This window comes from Eschrichtius robustus, chromosome 17 (assembly GCF_028021215.1).
Source record: "Eschrichtius robustus isolate mEscRob2 chromosome 17, mEscRob2.pri, whole genome shotgun sequence".
Lineage (NCBI taxonomy): Eukaryota > Metazoa > Chordata > Mammalia > Artiodactyla > Eschrichtiidae > Eschrichtius > Eschrichtius robustus.
Window position 1 is genome coordinate 8824445 of NC_090840.1, and position 18373 is coordinate 8842817.

The window sequence follows — 18373 nt, forward strand, 5'->3', positions numbered from 1 at the left end:
CCAAGTGGCAGTTGTCAAGAGTTTCAAAATGGGGCTCTAATCAATGTCAACCGTTTCATAGACAGCATTCCTGTGGTACCCTAGTAGCACTGCTCTTGGAGTTAAGATGATCTGGCTGTGTGCAGAAGCACCTAGGAGTTGCTTTTCTTAACCCATCATCCCTGTCATTAAAAACACTTAGGTATCTGAATTCTCAGGTCTATGCGAAGAGAACTGCACGGATACACCCCTTGTTCGCTGAGGACCAGCCCAAATGTCACCCTCTATGAAGACGTCAGTTCTTTCCACCCTACCCTCCCACCCCCAGCAGTGACTTATTCCCTCCTTGGTGTTCCCACCGCGTCTTGCTCATAACCTCTGCCTCCTTATATTGTTTGCTTTATTTTATTTGCTTTATTTTCAGGGCACTCCACAGAGCATGGCAAACAAACAAAGCTGGAACACTGGTTGATTTAATGAATCATCCCTCTTAACTAGAAGCTGTTGTCCCTTGACTCAGTTCCCACGCTCGTTCCTTAAGAAGTCAACACACATAGGGGTGGACCGGGACCATACCTTCACCCAACACAAGTGAATCTCCGGTAAAAGAAATGTATTAGGATATATGCAGTTCCTACCCTTACTCCCTTCATCCACATGAGCTGACTCCTTAAAAATTAACTCAAAGGCAAAATCAGTGTTCTCTGATTCTACCATAATCAGGTGGGCAAATGTACTTATGATCTGAAATAAGTTTAGAATTTACAATATAAGTTGCTGCACATTTGCCTTAAATGATTAATATCTCTAGTAGTGAACAATTTGGAGGATGTATGAAATGGATTCCTTTAACTACCTCAGTGATTTTTTTTTTATGACTTTAACAGAAAAGACTTTTTAAAAAGTTCTCCCTGGCCATCCCAGAATGCGTCCACGGCAAGGAACCGTACAACGCTGAGCAGCTTCTGTGTGTAAAGCACAGCCGGGCCCCATCAGGAGAGGGCAAAGCATGAGTCAAAATAGTGGAATATATTTGCTCTCTATTATTAGGTTTATATTTTTCCCCAAACATCTTCACCCCATATAGGAACCTATCTTCAATCAATGATATGTCCTAGGTCCCCAGATGTTTTATAACCTGCACATGATGAGGGTTACATTAGTTAAACAGCAAAAATCCCAAAGAGGGCGGTTTCTGCCCCTGGCTGCTGCAGGATGGTGGAGGAAGAGGACAGTAGGGCCAGAGGGCTTGAGCACAGTCTGCCTGGAAGTGGGTCTCTCCTAGTCAAAGGCCAGAGAGGCAGTCAGTGTCTTCCCAGGTGGCATCTCTGCAGCGTTGGAAGGGCTGAACTTGCTTCCAACATTTGCTGACATCAGTGCGATAGTAACTAGTGGTAACAGAAAAAGCTAGACTTAGGAAAGTGTCCTTGTTCTTTTATACCTGAAGTTTGAGTGTGGGTAGATGGCGACTGAGAATTCGTTAACATTTTTCTCTTAGTCCCGATTTAAATTTGCAAGGTTTAGCAAAGGAATGGGCCCATGTGAGGTGAGAAGAGGGTTTGCAGATGAGACGGAACATGAGCCGCGAAAGAGGAAAAGGGTCCAGAACCAAATTCAGACACAGACACCCTGCCCAGCTCAGTATCCTACCAACGCCACAATGAGGAAGCAGCCGGTTCTCAGACCTGCACCGCTGGTGAGAGTTGTGCTTACCATTTGTGGCTCGTATATTTATCTTTAGGAGAGCTGTTTAATAAACTTAACAATAGTTCTTTCCATAGTATAGGTTCAGCTCCTCTCAGATAATCCTTTTGTTGTCTTTATATTTTATTAAAGAGTCCCTTCAAACTGGATTCAAATATTATCAAGGAATGGTATCGGAACCAAGTGGACCCAATGAAAAAGTTTGAGTTAAGAGGATCCTGGTGCACAGACCAAGCTGACCAGGTAATCAGCATGCCTTACCTAGTACTTCTCAACTTGACTGCTCATTACGATGACTGTGTTCCAGAGGCAGGAAATCACAGCACCTGGGAGTGGGACCCAGGGCATTTTCTGAAAACTCCCACACGTGACTCTAACGTGGAGGCGGGGCTGAGAAATGCTGCATTATACAGCGCTGCCTACATGGAAACGAGTTGTGTTTAAGTGCATCCCTGGTTTCAGTAGCGGTTCATTATCCATACACCAGCTTCCAATGTTCTGGATGGAGGGCCAGCAGGACAGCGGGGGGGTTAAATAAAAGCATTCAGGCAGCTGATAAACCCTGAGTGTCGCTGATGTCCCGGCACCAACCTCGTGCCCTGCTGCCATCACCCTGGACCAGCTCCTAAGAGTCCATGGCAGGGCTGGCGGTGGGCTCTGCCCTATGCCAGGGCCTCTGGGGAATTTCAGTGCTCCTCCTCTATGTGAAAATACTCCGTCAGCACACATCCTCCCACTCGCAGCCTTTCTTGTGGTCTTTTCCCGAACCCCTGGGGCTTCTCCCCATTCCTAAGCTACATCTGCCTGTTGCCTACTGGATGGCCTTCCGACACCACCTGCTGCTTGTGCCTAACTTTCTTGAGTGTCTGCCTGACCTCAGGCTCCAGCCACTGCCATGCTGCTCTGTGCCACTGCGGAACAGCCTCAATAACAGCAAAGGGCTGCAGGATCTAAGTAGATAAAGTAGAAAGAACATTCTAGCAAAGGAGAAAAGCACGACTGACATGGTGCTAGGGATAAATAGACCAGCTTCCCAGGCAGAATGTAATCAAATCACCCAAACTGAAACAGAAAGGATTTGATTTACTTTCACTATTACTAATACTTTCTGTTGTCAACACATATTTGATTTTTTAATGAAAGATATAAACATATGGCAAGTATTACCGCTGCAAATGTCAGTACAATTCACCATTATATCAGAAGAATGAAAAACGCTGTGAGGAAGAACTCTGTAATCAGACTGAGGTAATTTTCAGTAACACGTTTTTCAAACTAAGGCACTCTCCAATTTGAAGTCTTGTTTAAGTAAATGAGTATATTCAACTACCAACAGCACTGTCTTTTTATGGCACATTTTTTGAAAGCTTAATTTTAAGCTTGCTTGGGCATATGTAGCTAATATGTCACTCTTTAATATGCTTCGGTATACAAATAGACAATGTGTTAATACACAAAAAATAGATTATTCTGATGCAAAGACAGAGTCTCATTTCCCATCAGTTAAAAGAAAATTTAGATCCTAATGATAATTTTAAAACACACTAATATCTGAGTTTTTTCCTTAAGAAACCTACTTTTCTTCCCTGCTCATGTTGTCACAATCATCACAGAAATGAGCATTGTAAAATGTTGAGTGTTCAATGGGAAACATTAGAATGGGATTTTAATGATAACAAAGAATTTGCTATTATTGTCCTGCGGTGTATTTGACTGAAGATCCACTCTAGTGGAAGCAGGTGCCTGAATTATCACTCGTACTACAATACAGTTAAAAATCATGAAATGAAAAATAAAAACAAAGCAAATGTGTATTTCAACACAGCTAAAAACCCCTACTTCACTTGCTGAGACTGGTAATATATGCTGAGCTTATTGAAATCACTAAAATTGCTGTAATTAAACTTCTCTCTAAATCAGACTTGTATAAGAGTCAGAAATCTCCTATAATTAACTTATCTGGAGAAGTAATCAGACAATAACTGCTGGTATATTTTAGGAACCACTAAAACTACTGTAGCTGTTGAATGTAATGACTATAATAAATCTCTAACAGCAGTTATCTCATAATGTCTTTTCACAGCTGCAAGGGTGGGAGGGAGATTGGTTTTTCAAAGCTTTGCCCTGAGTTGGTTTAAGTGTGCTATTGCTACATTGCTCTTCTACATTAAGGGAAAATTCTGAAGCCATAGTGGTGTGGCCTGAACTGAACCACCAGCCTACGCTACATCTAAATGGGCTGTGGTACTAATAACGAAAAACTTACAGTGTTTTAGGGACTGCTAAAGACAATGAACCAAAGCACCTCCAATCGACATCTAAAAGACAGAAGACCTACATACACTGACGGTGCAGGAACTGAGTTCAAGGCAGTGATGACTTGGTCAAGCCCATGTACATCAATGAAAAGGACCCTAAGAGACCAAATAATTGAAGCTTGATGACAGGTGTCTCCACAGTCAGAAACTACAGTTCTTATCTCAATAAGATAATGAATAAATCCTTTGCTGGAAGAATTTATTCTTTGCCTCACTCTTCCCAAGCTCCCAAAAACAAAGTCATCTGAATCAAGGTTGTCCGATGTTTCTGTACGTATTTTATTATTTTATAATGGCAAAGTATATGAAAGCACGGTGATATTGTTAGACCTGTTCAAGGTACCAAACCAGACCAGAGAACGCCATTCTCTCACGTATTCATTCATACACTCATTTATCCCAACCATTATGTACCTGTAAGGCATTGTACATGAAGTTAATAGATTAAAAACCAATTGGGAAAATATTTTGGTAATACAAAATCCAGCAAGGGGTTAATATCAGTAATACAAATGAAACCACTGAAAATCAACAAGAAAAAACTTTTTAACTAAAATACGAAGAGGCAGTTCACAGTAAGGGAATCCAGAATGGGTTGGAGATATCCAGCTTCTTCAATATTCAGAGTGTTAGTACTCTATATTTCACTCATTAAATCAATGAAATATCGCTGAAACATTAAAACAATTATTTGAAGGCACTAGAACATGACTAAAGACAGGGAGAAACTTAAAAATAGAAGAGTTTGCTCTTGAAAGATTGTTTCTACATTGGGTAAGAATGATGAGTTTGTGGTTTTCTTGCATGGGCAGTGTCCTTCCTCACTGAAGGGCACGGATGGTGGCCTTCAGAGCGACAGAGCAGATAGAAATTTAAAGGAGAAATGTTGGAAGCAGGAGAGCCACAGAAGGACCGAGATCCTGAGAGTAAACTCTGCCCAAATCCCTGGCTGATGGTTAACTTTCCATCTTCATGGGTAACCCCAGGGAGGCTGGTGAAAAAGCAAGCAGAAACTCGAAGAGGATGCATTCGTTACACATGACTGCAAAACAAACCACCCCCAAACTCAGCAGCTTGCAACAACCATAAACATTTATTATCTTACACAAGTTCCTCGCTCCACAGACCTGCCTAAAGGGCTGCTTGTGTATTCTCATAACGTGGCAACTGGTTTCCCCCAGAGCAAGTATCCAAAGGAAAGCAAGGGAGAAGCTGCAATGTCTGTTATGACCTAGCCTTGGAAGTCACACTCTGTCACTTCTTCAATACCCTCTGGGTCACACAGGGTCGCCCTATGCAGTGAAGAGAGGACTACAGAGAGGCATGAATGCTAGGAGGCAAGAATCCTCGGGAGCCTTCGTGGAGGCAAACTATGGCAGAAATCGATCTTCAAAAAACATAACTGCTTCTGGTGAAATCTGTAAGTTTGTTGTGTTTTGCCTGAATACATTTCTCAATACACACACAGTTTCAGTAGCAGAAAATAGATGTCCTCCTGGCTTGAGATATAACTTGGGCAGAAGGTAGTGCTGGCAAAGCAACCGGAAACTTAGAACCGGAATCCCACATGCAAAGGGAAATCCCAGAAGCACGCCCCGAAATCTGAGTATGAATCCTGCCCAAATCTTCAGCAGACCAGTAAATTACGCAGGCACAGGGCACCTCGACCACCACCCACCAGAGGGCTAGACTTAAAAACAGCAGTTAGAAGCCAAAAAACCTAAGCAGAGGCAGTAGTTGCTTCCTACTGCAGGGGAGACAGATTTTTTCCGTTTGAGCCCAAGCAAATTAACTGTGTACTAGACACCAACAACTCCCAGAAAAAGCAAAACAAATTCCAGAGTTGCTACAACATATAACATACACAATCCAGCTTCTGACCAAAAATTACTAGACATACAAAGAAAAAGGACTCTCCTGACTCATAATCAGGATACAAAAAAGCAGTCAATAGCAACTGCCTTTGAGTGTGCCCAAATATCAGGTTTATAAGAAAAACACTTCAAATCAGTGATTATAAATGAGTACAAAGAATTGCAGAAAAACAAGGTATTAATGAGTGAACAGATACAAAATCTTGACAGTGAAATGGAAACTATAAAAAAGAAGCAATTGGAAATCTAGAGCTGAAAAGAACAGTAGCTGGAATGAAATTTTAACTAGATGGACTCAACAGCAGATTTGAAATGGCAAAAGAAAGAATCACTGAACTTAAAGATAGAGCAGTAGAAATTATGCAATACATAGGAAAAAAATGAATGAAGGTTCAAAACCTGTGGGACAGTATCATGCAGTCCAACATGTAACTAATTGGAACACCAGAAGTAGTGAAGAGAGAAAGAAGAAAAAAAATACTTGAAATAATGGCTAAAAAATACTTAATTCACAAGATCTTTTTGATAAGGATTACATGAGAAACTATGTGAAAATAACTTGAGATATATAGTACATTGTAGACACAAAGTTCATTCATACTTGGATATTCTGTTCATAATTCTCTCTGCCCACCATTTAGGCTATTTGCATCTCATATTATCACCATCAGATGAAGAGGCAATCAAAGGAAATGGAATTAACCACATTTTTTCATACTACAACTATTTTATTCAGCTCCTACTATGTAATGGATAATTGCCACTGGAGAGATGTAATGGTTAATTTTATGCATCAAATTAACCAGGCTATGGTACCCAGATAGTTGGTCAAACTTATCTGGATGTTGCTGTGTAGGTATTTTTTTATATGAGAAGATATTTTTTAGATGAGACTAACATTTCAATCAGTCGACTTTGAGTAAAGCAGATTTTTCTGCATAATGTCAGTGGGCCTCATCCAATCAGTTGGAGGCCCAAAGAAAAAGACTGACACCCCTCCCCGCCCCCCAAGAAAGAGGGAATTCTGCCTCCAGAATGTCTTTGGCCTTGAGCTATAACATCAACTCTCTTCTGGGTCTCCAGTTTGCCTGCCTGCCTGCCCTGCAGATTTTAGACTCGCTGCCTGTACAATGTCATGAGCCAGTTCCTTAAAATACATCTCTCTGTGTCTGTGTTTCTTTCTAAACACACACACACACACACACACACACACACACACACTATTGGTTCTCTTTCTCTGGAGAACCTTGACTAATACAAGGGTGGGGAGGTCATGGTTCCCACCCTTAAGAAGTTTTTTGTGTGTGTGTCTAAAAATTAAGGGGAAAACTCAAAATACATGTCAAAAATCTGAAACACGAGGTTTCTTGGGAACAGAGAGGAGAAGTACATCTTCTAGCCTGGGGTAGGAGATGGGGGTGTAGTCAGGGAAGGCTTCCTGGCAGAGGTCATCGCTAAGCTCAGTTCTGAGGAACAGGAGTTTGTGACTGTGAAGTGGGGAGTCAAGGAAGCGCATTTTGAACAGAGGAAAGACATAAGCAGGAGCCGGATCCCGAGATGCTTTAGGTGCTGCCGTGAGGAGTCTAGTTTTTAATCCTCAGGGCAAGGTTCTCCGTTTTTGCTCAAATATGTTATATACAGTTGTAAGAATCCCAGGAAAAACTTCATAGAGATAGACATATTGATATTTTAAAAACATGAAAACTTCTTAATTAGGCTTGATTATTGCCCTTGTTGGCTCTCTCTCTATTTTCCTTATGATCACAGAAAACTCAGAAATATCCATATGAGGTACTGGTTGCATTAAGCTGATTTAAGGGCAGTAATATAGCCATCCCAGCCTTTTCTCTAAGTTGCATAAAAAATGTCATTTGTTAGTGTAAATGTGACTTGTTTTCTAGTGCCATCTGGTGTTTTGTTGAGGCACTATTACTTTTAAAAGAACACAAATAGTAACCAGGAAATCTTTAAATGCCTTCTTAAAGACGTTCACAAAATATAGTGAGTAAGCATATCCTTAATTGTAATGAATAATATAGTGGGACATTAACTATTAGTCTAAATCAAAGGAGAATTTCTGGAAAAGACCCTGATCCAGAAGCAGTTTTATCTAACACACACACACACACACACAGACATACAAACACATGCAAAAGCACATTCCCTTTTTGCAGGCACGGGTATATTCTGTTGCTCCTCAAATTTCTTTAAAGGCTCACAAATCCTGTTCTAATAACTGACATTTGACATGTATTAAATCAGTAACACATTGCATACTTTTAACGTTCAATGAATTTGTTAACGCACAACATTTTAAGAAGTCACTTTTGACTCCTTTCTCTCATACCCCATATCCTAACCATTAGCAAATCCTACAGACCTCACATGGGAATATATGCAGAATCTAACCACCGCTCACCACATCTACCCCACATCCTAATCCCAGTTGTCACCATCTCATGTCCGGACCACTGCAAGCATCTTCTAAGTGGCCTCCCTGCTTCCAATTTTGCATCCCTACATCCAGAATGAGCCTTTCGAAATATAAAGCAGATCATATCAATCTTCTTCTCAGAATCTCCCAATGGTTTCCCACCTCACTTGAGATCATATTCAAAGCCCTTCTTCAAAGCTTTATGTGATTTGGTCCCTATAGCCCCTCTGATCTCACCCCCTCCTCTCTCTCTCCCTTCATATTCCTCACCTGCCCCACTGGCCTCCTCACTAATCCTCACACGTGCTAAGCACACCTCCCCGAGGGACTATGAACATGTTTTTCATATTCATATTCCACCCTTGGAACTCACTTCTCCCAGGTGGCTGCAGAGCTCACGCCCTTGCATCTTGCATCTCCAAATGTCACTGTCCAAGAGGCCTATCAGCAGAGCAACACCCCAGCCCACTGTCATCCTCTGTACTCTTTTCCTGTTTTATATTCCTTTTCATACTTATCACTGCATATTATATTCTATTTTTTTTTAATTATATACTTCCCTACATACACATACACTAAAATATAAGTACCACGAGAACTGGGACTTTGTTTTTATTGAATGTTTTAGCCCCAGTGCCTAAAACAGGGCCTGGCACATAGCAGGTACTCAATATGTACTGAATAAATGGATGAATAAAAATAACTGTTTGAACTGGACATGTCATAAGCCATTTTTGTGTTGCTCACACTTCCATTCTGTGGGTGTGGAATATGGAATGTGTGGGAAGAGATGACATCCAGTGGGGAGAAACTGATATAGCAATTTTAGCTAAAACAGATGTAAATAATCTGATTCAATTTAAGAAGCTGGCATCTCCAAAGAGGGCCTGTTTTGGAATGAGCCCTATTCCAAACCTATGACTCTATCAAAATATACTAAACCTGATTCTCTAAAAGAAAAGGATCGTATAATTATTAATTCTAAGTAAAAATAATTATCTTCCCCCTCTCATCCGTGGTTCTTTGATAAAGAACTTGAGGGAGATAACGCAGTAGAAAATTAGACAACCTAATGGTTCATCCTGAGACAAACTTACAATTATCATTTTAAAAAATCTCCATTTCTATTATTATGAAATTAATGTCTGGCTATTAAAACATTCAGTTTTTTCACCACATATTCCAGAAATGGAATATTGCCCCTTCCCTCTGCCCTCCCAGTTAACAGCACTGTATGAATCTATCCGAGTAAAAAACGGATGGAATTCCCAAAGCTGACAATTTGCTCTAATAGGATTTTCAGTGAATCTGGGGTTAACATTGATTCATTACGTCTTTTAATCCTAAGACTCTCCCTGGATGTCACAATCAATAAAAGACTTCAGTTGCCAACACCCCTCGGCTGGTACTGGTATAGGTATTCATGTCAGTTCTGCACGATGGAGAGTGAGAAGCCGATCAGCTGAAGCTGCGGCAGATTCTCTCCACAGGTTCCATGAAGAAATAGCCAAGGGAGCCCACCTCCCAGGCCGCTGGAAAGATCGCTTTAGGCTCAGAACCCCGGGAGGGTGAAGCTGTGCAAAGGGTACCAGAGGGAACCGGGCAGTGCAGAGGGACGCGCAGCCCCAGGGAGGAAACGGAGCCCTGCAGAGTGAGCAGCCTGAGGTCACAGGAACGCTGTGCACGGCATCTGGAGCAGGGTTTGTCCCTGTTTATGTCGGAAATAAGTGACCTCCACAACCCACCCTCCCGTCTCTACCTCTGCAAGAAGGTGCTGGAGTGAGCCTCCCGGAAGCAAACCAGTCAGAGTGTGAAGTGGAAAGGCTCTGCTCTGCACAGGCACTTGCATGGGCTGGGCATGGTGCCCCACTGCATGAAGAAACCCGTCCTGACTCTGCCATGGTCTGGCCCCTGACTTTCTCTCCAAGTGCCCTGCACGCACTCTCAGCTTGTTAGGGGTGCTCCAGCTTCTCAGGCCTTCACTCCCGCCTCAGGACCTTTGCACAGACTGTTCTCTGCTTGGAGTGCTCTTAGCCAAGTCTTCCCACAGCGGCCTTGAGCACCTCATTAACCTCCTCAGAGACCTTCTGAGAGTGAGAACCCGATGTGTGAGGCCTGTAAACCACTGGAAAGGACTTCGGTTTTACCCTGCGGAAGATGTGAAGAGGCTGGAGGCATGTGAGCAACATGATACGACTTAGGTTTGAAAAGGGTCACTGTGGCTACTGAATTGAGAAAGATTATAGAGACAAAGGAAGGCCAGTTAGGAGGCAAGTGAAATAATCAGGCAAGAGATGGTGGCAGCTGGGACCCAGGTGGTAGACGGGGGAAGGTGGCAGGAAGTAGCTGGATTCGGGATCCATTCGGAAGAGAGGACAGGGTTTGCTGATGGAATGACAGGGAGGCAGGAGAGAGAAGATTTGTAGGAGGAGAGAAGATTTGTAGGAGGAGAGAAGATTTGTAGGAGGAGTGTATTTTCAGGGGAAGGTCAGGAGTTCCGTTTTATACCTTTTAAGTTTTTGCGATTATTTGATACCCAACTGAGGGCACCAGGTAGCCATCAGGTAGACAGCTGGACATACCTATCTAGCGTTCAGGGAAGAGACCCAGCCTGCAGTTAAAGCAGTAGTCTTTGTCATAAAGACATATTTAAAGCCATGAGATTTGATGGGATCATCAAGGGAGTGTGTGTAGATGGAGACACACTCTGAGGACTGATCCTGGAGCCTTCAATGCTTGATGGTCGGGGCGAAAAGGAGCAACCACCCAAAGAGGCTGGGAAAAAGCAAACAGTAGAGATAGGAGGAAAGTCAGGAGGCTGTGGCATCTTGCAGTCCAAGGGAAGGAAGTGTTCCGGAGGACAGGAAGTGATCAGTTCCATCAAAAGCTGCTGATACCCTCCTCTCTGCTTTGTCTTTTCTCCTTAGTACTCATCACTACCCAACAGAGTAAGTCATGAATATAGTGGAAGATGGGGGAGAGCTTGTTGTGTGAGTAGATGATCAGGTGAAATCCCAGTCATCTATACATAAAAGCCAACCAACGGTTTCCAATATGGAGGAGAAAATTGCGGAATTCAGAAGTTATTTAGAAATGCGTAGGTGCGTTATTTAGGACAACCTAAATGCGTTATTTAGGACAACCTAAATGTCCATTCACAGATATATGGATAAAGATGTAGTACATATATACAATGGAGTAGTACATATATACAATGGAATACTACTCAGCCATACAAAAGAATGAAATAATGCCATTTGCAGCAACATGGATGCAACTAGAGATTATCATACTAAGTGAAGTCAGAAAGAGAAAGACCAATACCATATGATAGCACTTAATGTGGAATCTAAAATATGACACAAATGAACCCATCTACGAAACAGAAACAGACTCAAGGACATAAAGAACAGACTTGTGGTTGCCAAGGGAAAGGGGGTTGGGGGAGGGATGAATTGGTAGGTTGGGGTTAGCAGATTTAAGCTATTATATACGGAATGAATAAACAACAAAGTCCTACTGTATAGCACAGAGAACTATATTCAATATCCTATGATAAACCACAATGGAAAAGAATATTTAAAAAAACAGTATATATAAATGTATAACTGAATCACTTTGCTGTACAGCAGAAATTAACACAACATTGTAAATCAACTATATTTCAATTAAAAAAAAGAAATGTGTAGGGAAGTACTAGAAGAAACAACTAAAAATGTTGGGATGGGACTCATGGATAGGGAGTAGTAGGGTAGAAGAATATTGTTTTTCTTTATAAGTCACACTTTAAAAATCAGACCTGTATACCACTTTAATATAAAATTAAAAACAACCAGTCAGAAAAAAAAATGCATGAGCTAAATGCTTGGTTCCCAGCCTAAGGGCTATAAAATAATGGCCACAGGCCAGTAACTCCATATACTCAAGTAGTATTTACATACTGAGTAAGTAAGATCTTGGACCTTACGTGAACTGTATCTTTTAAGTGTAAACACTGCTTTTATCACTACAAATTAAAGCCATTCCTGAAACTCCAATAATGTTTAATCATTGACGATTTTATCATTCAATTGACTCTAAAAGTATAAACACTATTCTATGATCATCCATATAATAGTTACAAATTTAACTATAAATTTAATAGCTCCTCACTCTAAGTTTAACAACCTTTGTGAGAGTTGAATTAAAATTCTACTCCATTCTTAAATTTATTAGAATGCCTCTGTAATAAGTTCTTAGAAGGCAGAGATGACATTTTCTATATGGATGTAACTGTTTGCATGCCTTTCTTTCCAACAATTCAGAGTTCCTTGAAAAAACAACACGTTCTAATAATCTTTGGATCTCTCTACTTCGCACAGTTGTCAACAAAGGTGACAATAATAATTAACATTTCCTAAGTACTTTCCCTGTGCTAGACACTGCTTTAAGAACTTTACATATATTTTTACTTAATTACTATTGTGGAAACAGTTCCTGGAAGTTAGTACTATTATTATTATTCCCATATCACAGAAGAGGAAACTGTGGCACAGAGGCTAAGTAATTCTCAAGATGCACGTACAGTGAATGACAAAACCAGGATTAGAAGCCAATCTCTCTCCAGAGCCTTAGCTTTTAATGTTTGTGTAGAATATTAATGTCTGTTGATAAAATCATTGAAATAATAAACTCACTGGCAATTTATTTTAACTAGTGATATAATATAAAATCATGTTATTCATGGAGAGTATTGATCCAATAACTTTTCCCTACATATACCTGAAACGTTGTTGATTTGATAATCTCACCTTTTTCTTTTTTTTCTGGATCATCTGTTTTCTTATTTGTTTCTGAAAAGACAAAGCAAAATAAGTACTGTGAGTCACGATTCAATATCTCAAATTACAGGACTATCTTTAAATGAATTCAAATAAATATCATTTAAGAACAATATTTCTGGGATTAAGAGATACACACTCCTGTATATAAAACAGATAAACAACAAGAACCTACTGTACAGCACAGGGAATTATATTCAATATCTTGTAATAACCTACAATGGAAAAGAATCTGAAAAATTATATATATATATACGACTGAAGCACTTTGTTGTACACCTGAAACTAACACAACATTGTAAATTAATTACACTTCAATTTAAAAAGAAAAGAAAAATATTTCTGGGCAAACAATTCAATTTTCCTAAATCCTGAATTCGTTACACATGCAATTTGTTATAAAATATTAAGGATCTGAATAACTTATAAAAGTCGCCAAGCAGTAAGTAGGTATTGGGCACCAGGCTGAATGTTCCTGGTCTACAAGGTGGGGGTGGGTCATCTCCACCAACAGTAAGTGCCCCTGTGGGTGCAAACTGGGTCAGGAGAAGCCCTCCTCAAGGCCTGTCCAATATTTTTATTGTCTCCTAAAGCCATATACTACTTTATAATAGGCACTGTGTGCTTTAAAGGAATGCAGCACGCCACCCTACTGAGAACTAGCCTCACTCCTCGAGGACTTCATACATCCACAGGGGACCCACTGGGGATGCCCACACTGAGCCCAGGTGCGCTATAGCTCACCTGCCGAGGAGAGGCTGTATCAGCCTCTCACTAGGTTAATCCCAGCTAGTGTCTCTCCACCAATGGATGGGGCTGCCGAGCACAGCGAAACCCACCAAGAACCTGGACAGGCCAAAGAACACCCACCACAGACAGGGAACAACAGCACATGACCTGACTGCGGAAACAAGCTCGTTTCTGCATTTATGACCTCCTATCTGGCCTTTTGTTTAGTACAGATTAGGATCTAGTTAATTTTCAAGGTAGACCAGTTAATTTCTGTCCCAGTAGGTACTTATCTAGTCTTTGAGAATTCCTAGGAATGATGTGTATACGTGAGTTCCAGTGGGGATGGGGCAGAGTTTGGGAGATTGATTAAAAAAATCATAGATTCCAGGGACTTCCCTGGAGGCGCAGTGGTTAAGAATCCGCCTGCCAATGCAGGGGGCACGGGTTCGAGCCCTGGTCCGGGAAGATCCCACATGCCGCGGAGCAACTAAGCTCGTGCGCCACAACTACTGAGCCTGCGCTCTAGAGCCCACGAGCCACAACTACTGAGCCCACGTGCCACAACTACTGAAGCCCGCACCTAGAGCCCGTGCTCCGCAACAAGAGAAGCCACCGCAATGAGAAGCCCGCTCACTGCAACGAAGAGTAGCCCCCACTCGCCGCAACTAGAGAAAGCCCGCACGCAGCAACGAAGACCCAATGCAGCCAAAAATAAATAAATTTTTTAAAAGTCATAGATTCCATCCTTTCCCCAGAGTAGATGTGAGAGGGTGCGGGTGCCGTGCAGGGTGCGTTCGGGGTTGCAGTGATGATCGCTGGATTTTTTCATCCCCAGTTTCCCACATTCATTCATATAAACCATTTCATTTTTTGGAGGCGAGAAGTAAATCTGAGGCAGGCTCCTGATGCAAGGGGGATTTTTATCCATCAAGTGTCTTTCTCCTTTGAGACCCCAGGCGAGAGGAAGCAAACTGACTAAAAGTGTGCCAGCTTGGTGCCAAGCACAAGGCACGTCTCTTGTCTCCCGACACCCTCCGCAGAAGGTCTTATCTCCTTCTTCGTGCAGAGGAGGAAGCGGAAGCTGAGAAAGTAGAGGGCCCAAGTCATCAGGGTCAGCGGTGCACACAGTTCCAAAACATATGTTCTTTCTCCTGTGCCAGCCTCTACTTTTGTCGCAAGGGGAACGAAGGGAAAGAGAAGTGCAGGTCTTGACTTTTGCAAAGAGTGGGTTTTATAACGTTGGCTGTACACGCACTAGCCAGTGCTCCAGGAGGTATGAGGATATGAAATAAAAAGACTTCTAGATCTCTACTGAACTTTCTAGAATTTCTGATCTTATTAATATACCCTCCTTATCAGTACAGGCAGTACATCAGTTAGTAAGTTGTACTCTTGTAGGCATCAGGGATACAGGATAGTAGAAAAGCATCAAAAATCTTGATCTCCAAGGAGCTCTCTTTCTGCGGTACCAGCAATGCCTGCAGGAGGGCTGGGAGTCCCCACACCTTCCAGTAATCTGTTACCTGACACGTGGTTAGTGTAATTTTAAAAATCAAGCACAAAATGCAAGTTTCTAAGTTGACTAGAGAAGACGGGTGGGTGCTGGTCATGAAGAAAAGTTTAGGGCTCTCCACAAATCTTCCTGCCCCTGGGGGGAAACCAAGGAAGGAGGAGTGGATTGAACTGGTCACCTTTTAAATAGGTGTGGGAGGGCCCTGGCTAGGTGTGCTCCCAGGAATCCGGGCAATGCAATACCTAGGACGGGCGAGAGGCTGCCCTAAGAAGGCCTAGCCCAATCGTTCCAGCCCTGGGGCGAAAGCTCTCGGTTGTGTCCTCTTCTGCCCCACCTCACATCAGCATGCTGAGATCTGAGACTCGTGTATGGGTGTGGAAAATACACAGAGCAGGGAATTTTAGCTTCTCGGGTTTTCAGTGCTTAAATTTAGCTTAGGTAAAGTTTTCTAAGAGATCCAGCTTACCTCATTAGCATCCTGCACAGTAGAATAAAGCGTGACTTTGCTTTACTTTACTCTTTGTACATAGGCTTCCCTGGGAGACCTCAAATGGCCCTCGATGTGCCAATAAGGAAAATGATTTATTAAAATTTAACTGTCTGCCAGGCATTGTTCTAAACACTTAATGCAGATGATCCCATTTAACACGATCAGCTCTGAAAGGTAATTTTAATTCTGTAGATCAGGCAACTGGCTTAGAGAGGCTAAGGAATCTTGCCAAGGGTTGCAGAACAATTAAGACCGATTCAGAAGGCCACACTCTACAACAATACTACGTTAGTCACGCTCTGTATATTCCAATAGCGGGCAGTCCATACATAAAAGGGAACTCTACACTCAGTCCAACCCAGAAAATTACAAAAGTACAATCTCACCAGTAACTCGAATTTAGTGTTTAAATACATACACGAAAAGAAAGCGATGTTACACGTTCTCTAACTGTACTAACATTACTTTTTCTTTTTCTTTTTCTTTGACAGTGCAGAATCATTTTTAAAATCAACATGAAATTAATGAATAAAATGCTGAAAATCAAACATTGTGCAAATATATGGGACAGCATGGCACAAATCTTCATGAAACAAAAACATTATGATGTTCCTTTGCTGACAATCCGGAACTGCAGAGCACTCAGTCTCAAAAATCTACAAAGTGAGTCAACGTGTCAGAATTTGAAGCTGTTATTAAAGACAATCAGTGTGGCAGATATACTGGACCACGAAACTACTGCCTACAGCACATGTGGATGTGATGAGGTATTTGAAGATAATCAAGAGAAAAGTTGCATTTAGACTTTCTTTTTAAAACTATACCACATATAAAGATTTCAAACTTACAAAACATTGTGTTGAATACAAGGTCATTTTCATTTTTATGAAAGAAAACGACGTGGAATTTGATATAATTCAACGAGCATTTCTGGTATACATACTATATATATCAGATACCGTGCTAAAAAATGGGGATAGGAAAATAAATGACTCATTCTTTGTTCTTGAATAGTCCACAGTAGAGTAAGAGAGACAAAACGATTGCACCATGTGGCAGAGCCCAGCCAGTTGCTCTCCTGTGTCCAAGTGGACTACTTCCCCAGGCCACTGCATCTAGACGGTGCACATGGCCCGTCTCACCAGTAGAATGCTGACACAAAAGTGATGTCTGCCACTTCCAGGCCAGGCCCTACGTCTCCTGTGGCAACCTCCACACTCTCTTTGTTCATCAGTTAGTACAGTGCAGGGGATCTGCAGAAAACTCCAAAGCCAAAAGGAACGGTGGGCAGGTGGTTGTATGGGTCAGAGCCCGCACCTCCCACCCAGAAAGAGAACCCTTTGCTGGGATAAACCACTGCCCTTCGGGGGCTGTCTGTTAAGTTACTAGACCCTGACCAATAGACAGTATAAAGTAAATGTAGTTTTCAAAATGAAAGCACAGCATAGGGAGCTCTAGGAACACAAGAATGAGGCCCCTAAGTGATGGTGAGGGGGAAAGGGAGGGAGGGAATTCCTAGAGAAAGAGGCAACTGGAGACTCACCCCGAAAGATAAGCAGGATTTACCTGGGGTGGGGAAAATGGGACAGAATACTACGTTGCGTGTACGAATTTAAAGGGTACAGAGGACTAGAGAAGGTACTGGACCGGTAAGCAAAGTGGGTTTTCACCTAAAAGCAATGTAGAGCCATTCAAATACTCGCAGCAATACTCCAGACATGATCAGATTTGCAGCTGTAAAGTCCTCAACGGAGAACAGCTTGGAAGAGTTGGGAGCTAGGAAAGGCAGAAAGGCCAGTTACTGGTCTGCCGCAGTTCCCCACGGCAGGAATGAGAAACGCAAAGTTTGGCGCAGAAAAGAGGAAGCAGATCAAAGAGATAGCACACGGGAGCATCAAGGGAACTTTCTGACCAACTAGACAAGTGGTAGAATATGGAGGATGAGAGGTCGTCAAGGAAGGAAGGATTTCCAGGTTTCTGGATTAGACAACCAGGTGAATGGTGGCACCAGAAGTGGAGAAACAGGCTACAGGAGAATCGGGAGAAGCAGATGTACGGAGAACAGGCTGGGCTCCAACTGTATGTGGGACATCAAGGAGGTGAAGTCCACAGGCTGGCGGATATTGAGTTCTATAGCAAGTTCAAGACTAGAGGTGTGTGCCTGAGGGCAGCCGAAGCCATGGAATGGATGAGATCCGACTGAAAGAAAGGCCAGAACCCTGAGGCGCCGGCGCACAAGGGAACAGTATTGGGAGCACACTTATCTATTGGGAAAGGTAATAATGGAGACTACAGCACAATGATTCCTTCCGAAGAGATGTCCTCAGCTCCAACTGATGGCTGCCATGTGGGAGAGTAAAGCGCAGTATTCTCAGGGCTTCCGATTCCTTTTTCCCTTCTCCCGGGTCTTCAGGCACCGCTGCAGCGCCCGCTGCGTGAGCTCCCGGACGCGCAGCTGGCCCTCCTTGCAGGGCACCACGGTGGCGGTCCTGCCGAGGCGCTCGGTCAC

General features: G+C 42.4%; 1 protein-coding gene across 3 annotated transcripts in view; it reads right to left on the bottom strand.

Annotated features, from left to right (window-relative positions):
• Positions 1–18373, bottom strand: part of ASPH (aspartate beta-hydroxylase) — a 220290-nt gene that overhangs the window by 95538 nt on the left and 106379 nt on the right. For all 3 annotated transcript variants that reach the window (XM_068525742.1, XM_068525741.1, XM_068525743.1), the window contains one exon: positions 13100–13141. In XM_068525742.1, coding sequence (XP_068381843.1) covers positions 13100–13141 — 42 coding nt within the window. The remainder of the gene's footprint in view (positions 1–13099; positions 13142–18373) is intronic.